We start from the raw sequence: 7007 nt of genomic DNA, 5'->3' as shown, positions 1-7007 counted from the left end.
AATCTACCCATTGAATACTGGAATGAGGAAAGCCTTGACAAAATTGATAAATTTTGCAGCTATCCCTACAAAATAGAGAAAAGTTCTAGCTGAGAAATAAAAGCAAAACTTGCAAAGAAAATCAGAAGACCAAATGAAAGCAATTAAACCATTTTCATTATTACAAATCTGTATGATTACAAATGATATATAGATCATAGGAGCAGAAATTATGCATGAGATGCATGAACTTTTGAAGATGTAGATCAGTTAAACTGAAATAATGAGGTAGATGGAGTTTAAAACTCTTTAGTTAGCGTACATTCATAATGCATATGCAACTCTTGTTCTCCGTAAATCACTGGCAGAACAAGGAGTTTACTGTGCGCTAACACTCCCCCTTAAGTCTAACTAAGGAGAGATATGGGTCCAGGCAACAAAGCCTGATCAGAAACCCAATTACAAAGAAGAAAGGAGAAAACCCAATTGAGAAAAACTCTTAACCATTATTCTAACTATAAAAGAAAGCTACAATTGCTGATGAAGAAAAACTGCAAATGAATCCACACTACAACATGATTGAACAGAATCATAGAAACCACTGCATGAGTACCTTTGGGATACTTTGAAAATCAATTGTACATATTCTGCATTGCTCGCATGGATGAACAAACAGGTACATGGTCTCTGAATACATAAACTGATCATATGAAGACATGAAGATATGAATATGCAGAAATGTGCTCCAAGCTGAAGAACTGCAAAAAGTCCTCTGATTAGGATGATGCCATTGTTTATCCATTGCTCAATAATGTCCCACTAGAAAGAAATTTTGGAAGCACTCAAGGATGCGACTCTGGAATCTCATGTAGTTAGGAACCCTGCTAGAAAGAATCTCTAGGAGCAAACAAAGTTGCAACATTGGAATCTCATGTAGACAAGAATGTAGAACAAAAGAATAATTTTGGTTGTCAATTGGAGGAAGAGTGCACAGCAACATTAATCTTCTATTTTATTAGGAAACTTATTGAAAGAAACCTATACTAAATGCATTAAGAAAAACCCCATATAAACTTTCTAAAAGTTTAATTTTTACAAAGCCCCAAATTTTCCAAATCTTCATCATGTAGTGCTTGCAAAGCGCATACAATTTTAAAGAATCAATATAGAAAAAAAATCAAGGAGCATGCAAAAAATGAGGGGAAGAATATGCATGCATTTAGAAATAGAGATCTATGTCAGCTTCCATGATGATGCTAATCTTCAAAAATCTGCCTGCAAATAATTGTTAATGCTTCTTCTTCCTAGCAATCTGGCTCTGATACCGTGATAAATTTTGTAGCTATCCCTGCAAAATAGAGAAAAGTTCTAGCTGGGAAATAAAAGCAAAACTTGCAGAGAAAATCGGAAGAACAAATGAAAGCAATTAAACCATTTTCATTATTACAAATCTGTATGATTACAAATGATATATAGATCATAGGAGCAGAAATTATGCATGAGATGCATGAAATTTTTGAAGATGTAGATCAGTTAAACTGAAATAATGAGGTAGATGGAGTTTAAAACTCTTTAGTTAGCTTACATTCACAATGCATATGCAACTCTTGTTCTCCGTAAATCACGGGCAGAACAAGGAGTTTATTGTGCGCTAACAAAAATCGAGTGATCATTAGGAACCTTGATGGAGGTAGTTGAAGATATATCTTATGGGGATTTATATGTGTATGCCAGAATGAAGATAGTGGCGATCAGAAGAATACCGAGGAAGATTTGTCTGTATGTCAATGGCCAAACATGGGTGCAAGCTTTGGAAATGGAAGAACTAATAAGCAGTAAAGGGAGGATGAAGTGGTGGAGAAAGGTTTTTTTTTTTTTGGTTTTTTTGATTTGTTTTAGTATATTTGATTTCCTCGAAATTTCCAAGGGAGTCAGAATTCCCTTGGAAGAAATGAGAGTCTTATCTTGGAATGTCAGGGGTCTTTCGGTATCTGACAAGAGAGGACTGGTTAAACGAGGATTGTTGAAAGAGTTTCCGGAGATCATACTCATCCAAGAAACGAAGTTTAACCAGGACAGTAGTGTAGGTTTTTTGAGATATTGCAAATTTTGGGAGGGAATCTCTCAGGAGGCTTGCGGATAATCTGGGGGGTTGGGGATTATGTGGAATCCCAATTTCATTAAGCTCTCTGTCATAGGGATAGATCAACATTGGATAGCGGGTAAGGGGAGACTCATGATTTCGAACCTTTACTTTCTACTGATCAATGTTTATGGTTCCACTAAACCAGAGGAAAAGGCAGAATTATGGAAAAATCTATCTATTGTAATAATGAGTTCGAGACTCAAAGAAACTATTGTAGGGGGGGATTTCAATAAAATCCTTCATCTATCGGAGAAGTCGGGTGGCTTGGTGAGGAATTGTAAGGCGATGGTCGATTTTGGCCAATTTGTTCAAACTTCTCAATTGTGCGACATTGAGCCCAACAATGGTAGATTCACGTGGACCAACAAGAGGGCAGGGTTCACTAACATTTCGGAAAAGCTTGATCGATTTCTTATTTCTAAGGAGTGGGTAGAGAGTGATATTTCTTTTTCCTCCTCAATTTTGCCCCGTTCTGCATCTGACCATTTTCCAATATTGTTGAAGATAGATTTGCCAGACCGAATAGGAAAAGGGTATTTCAAGTTTCAAACAATGTGGTGGCGTGATCCCTCTTTGCTGGGTTATCTGGAAGGCTGGTGGAAGGAGAGCATCCACTTTAATGGCATCCTTAGTTATCGGTTTCAATGCAGATTGAATTTCATCAAGCATAAGTTGAAAGAGTGGAATGCTTCTCACTTTAAAAATATATTCGCAGAAAAAGCAAGAGTTGAACCAGAGCTAGAAAAGCTCAATGACAAAATTATGAGATATTTCAAATCGGTGTTGTGCAATGAGGTATCATGTGATCATTCTCGTCTGAACAAGGTGCTAGAAGGGATTCCTAAATTGGTTTCCAACAGTGACAACGAAATGTTAAATGCCAAATTTTCCAGGGAGGAGATTAAAGAGGTCGTTTTTCAATTGCACCCGAATAAAGCTCTGGGCCCGGACGGGTTTCCTGCCACCTTCTTCCAACGATGTTAGGGATTCGTGGGAGAGGACATATTCAGATTGATGGAAGATATTAGAGCCCACAAACAATTTGTAAACAATTTGTGAGGAATATGAATAATACGGTGGTAGTGCTGATTCCTAAGAAGACCGAGTGCGAATATATGTCAGATTTTAGACTAATCTCCCTTTGTAACACAATCTTCAAAAAAAATTCAAAGAATTTGGCCAACAGACTTAAAAAGATTCTTCCCTCTATTGTGGTGGAAGAACAGAATGGATTCACACCTGGTAGGGATATTGTAGACATCATAATTCTTACTTCGGAGGTATGTCACTCTGCCAAAGTTAGCAAGGCTAGAGGCATGGCGATTAAACTTGATGTGAGTAAGGCTTACGATAGAGTGTCCTAGGCTTTCCTAATCTAAGTTCTTGATAGATTTGTTTTTTCTAAAGAATGGATTAAGACTATGCAAGCATGTATTAATGGCCCTAGATTCTCTATTATGGTTAACGGTTATCTTTTTGGCTTTTTTGGATCACATAATGGTCTTCGACAAGGATACCCTCTATCCCCATTTTTGTTTGTGTTAATGGCAGAGGTGCTCAGTTGGCTAATTAAAATCAGTAGGAGTAGAAACCTGAAAGGTGTGGAGATTCATGAGGGCTTGGAACTGGTCTCTCACTCTCAATTTGCAGATGATACCATCTTCTTTGGTGAAGCTTCTATTCGGGAAGCTCAGGTGATCAGGAAAACGTTGGATATGTATGCAGAGACCTCCAGTCAATCAATAAATATGGACAAATCTGAAATATTCTTTTTTAATATTAGTAAAGGGTTGCAAAGGAGAATAGCGTCAGTTTTGGGATTCAAAGTTGGAACTTCTCCCACCAAATATTTGGGAGTTCCTCTCTTTGAAGGAATTGGTAGAAGTAGATATTGGGACGAGCTGGTAGACAAATACCATAATAAAGCGGGTAGTTGGAAGAATACCTGGTTGTCTCAGGCAGGAAGGATTGTCATGCTGAAAGTTGTATATCCTCAGTGCCCATTTTCACAATGTCATGTTTCAAGATTAACAATCACACGTCTCAGAAGATTGAAAGTATATTTAAGAGGTTCATGTGGTCAGGATCTAAGGAGCCAAAAAAAATTTCATTGGTTAATTGGGAGACGGTCTACTTTGATAAAGCAGAAGGGGGACTGGGTATCAGAAGCCTGGCACTGCGGAATTCTATTTTAGGGGCCAAGTTGTTGTGGAAAATGTTCAAACAACCTAAGAAATTATGGTGTAGAATCATGAGACATAAATACCTCGATGCGGATGAACCTTTGAGAATTCTCACGATGGCCAACTCTCACAAGGGCTCACTAATTTGGAATTTTTTGTGGGATTGCAGAGATATCATTATAGACCACATATCATGGAAGGTTGGCCACGAAAGGAAAGAAGCGTTTTGGCGGGATTCTTGGAATTGTGGGGTGGTGTTGGAGGAGATAATTGAGAAGAAAGAAGCAATTCTGCTCCTTGAGGATAGTATTGGCAAGGCCATGGTGAACTACTTCTAGGATAATGCAGTGGTGGGGGATGTGGTCAAGTGGCGGATTAATGATGCGGGCCTGTTAGGTGCTTCATAATAGAAGGATTGTGGTGGGGGAGAATGAAGATGAGATTATCTAGTGTGCGGCTGCATCCGAGGAGTATAGTGTCAAACTCGGATATGAACTCATGAAGAAAAGAACGTACGCAAAATAGCCTACAGGTCTTTGTTGGAATAAAAAGGTCACTCCAAGGGTAGGAGCATTTTTGTGGACTTCCTTACATGAGAGTATACTTACGGGAGAAAGGCTTAAAAGGATTGGCACTGAGGGACTTAGTGTTTGTCCTTATGTGTCAAAGCAGAGGAAAGCACTAATCATTTGCTGTTCTAATGTTGGTATGCCACTTTGTGTTGGAACTGGCTTTTATCATCGGTCGGTTGGCAGACAGTCAAATATCAGAAATTGTTTGATTTCCTCAGTGGATGGCCATATCTTGGGAAATCTTCTCTTTCGGGGTGATTTGGATAGTAGGCCCATCTATGATAGTATGTAAAATATGGAAAGAGAGAAACAATCGCGTATTTAGAGAAAAAACCCACTCGATTTATCATGTTATTGAGGATATGAAGAGAAGTATATGTGAAGTAGTGGTGGCAAAACTTCGGTGCAAAAAATTCCTCATCATCTCGAAATGGGATGAGTAGATTCAAAAAGCATGGGAACTTCTTCATATTCTAGTAGGCTTTGCACTTGGTACCAAGCAAGCAAGGATGAAAGTAAAATGGTTGAAATCCAGGGAAGGATCGGTGAAGCTCAACTTTGACGGGGTGGCTAGAGGTAACTTGAGAGAGTCTGGTTTTGGATGTATCATAAGAGATGAAAATGGCCATTGTTTGTGGGCAACATATGGCTACTTGGGAAATTCAACTAATAATAATGCAAAAATGGAAGCGGTGTTTAGGGGGATAAATCTTTGTATCTCTAAAGGTATTTTGAGGGTGGAGATTGAAGGAGACTCTCAGGTCCGCATTAATGCAATTGGTAAAGGGCAAGCAGTCAGTTGGAAGATGAAGCAATGGGTCCAAAATATTAAAACTTAAAAGTAGGCTTGATCATCTTACTAACTATAAGTTAGCTCACATATATAGAGAAGGCAACAAAGCATCAGATGTTTTAGCAAATAGAGGAGAGGACTGTCAAACAGATGAAGTCATTTTGGGGGGGATGATCTATGGGTACAATTGCAGGAAATTGTCGATTCAGAGAGAGCAGATGGGTGCATCACTTTCAAGGAAAGGAATTGGATAAAAGATCAAATCCCAATATATATACTCTGTGGGATTTTCCCAGGGTGACAAAGCGGGTGTGGCTGTTATAGAGGATTTCAAGTAGATTCTTGCAGAGATTTGGCAGTGAAACTTCAAGGTGCGACATTTATTGGGATTGGAAGTCGGGAGAAAAGGTTGTTTTAAAGGTAGCCCTCGACACTCATTATGATTCAAGGGAGCAAGTTTAGGAGGGAGGGAAGATGGCTTTCAAGGCTTTTGGTTTCCTTTGTGAGGAGGAATCACGGGAGGAGAAATACCAGAAGCTTTTTATGATTGGAGAGGACAGAACGCTTTAGGCATTGGAGATGATCATGGATTCATATTTGGGTGAGGGCCATTACCATGATGGGACAGTGTTCAGTGTTTTCTTTCACGCTATAGTGCAAGCAATGACATCGACAGAGGTTGGCTTCCAGGTGGAAAATGAAATGGTTGCTCAAGCGTTTTGGCCTAAGGTCGCTGATCAAATATACGAGATAGGAGTGGGCAATCTTGAGCGTCCACTATCTTTGTTCTTTGGTAGATCCATAGCAGAAGATGAGGATGAGGGGTCGTAAGATGAAGAAGATGGAAATCAGAACCATAAGGAGGAGAAGTTCTCGACTGCAGTCATATGGGGGATTTTTCATAGATGCATCCACAGGAAAGAGTTTGGCAAACTTTGTAAAGTGATCTTCTCAAGAAAAACTACTTTTTTCCGCTAATCAGGCCAGGAAGTTATTGTTGTTGGGAAAAGGAATAGCTTTCTTCTATAGGAATCTGGTTTAAATATGTAGATATAGTTTCAATGTACTATCTAGAGGAGTAGTATGGGGGATGGATAGTATGAATTGCAGCATGTAATAAGAAAGAACTGCCATTTTGGTTGATGTGTTCTAAGGTTGGCAGTGTATTCCAATGTATCATTTGATCTATTCTGGATATCAATATAGGGAGCTATCCCCATAAAGATAGCACTTACCAAAAAACAAAACATAAATAAATATCAAATGGTATTAAGAGAAGGCATAAATTTATAGAATTAACTTGTAAATCAAATTGAAAAATTTTATTTAGACAA

The 7007-nt window shown here is 38.6% G+C and overlaps 1 protein-coding gene across 1 annotated transcript; it reads left to right on the top strand.

Annotated features, from left to right (window-relative positions):
• Nucleotides 1-3669: 3669 nt before the first annotated feature.
• On the top strand, nt 3670-4646 carry LOC131030356 (uncharacterized). Its single transcript, XM_057961129.2, has 3 exons — nt 3670-4054; nt 4210-4327; nt 4478-4646. Exons 1-3 carry the CDS (start codon nt 3670-3672, stop codon nt 4644-4646), a joined length of 672 nt encoding a protein of 223 aa, XP_057817112.2.
• Nucleotides 4647-7007: the final 2361 nt, after the last annotated feature.

Source organism: Cryptomeria japonica, chromosome 2, assembly GCF_030272615.1.
Source record: "Cryptomeria japonica chromosome 2, Sugi_1.0, whole genome shotgun sequence".
Classification (NCBI taxonomy): Eukaryota; Viridiplantae; Streptophyta; class Pinopsida; order Cupressales; family Cupressaceae; genus Cryptomeria; species Cryptomeria japonica.
Note: the sequence above shows the minus strand (reverse complement) of the source record. Positions and strands in the feature narration are given on the sequence as shown.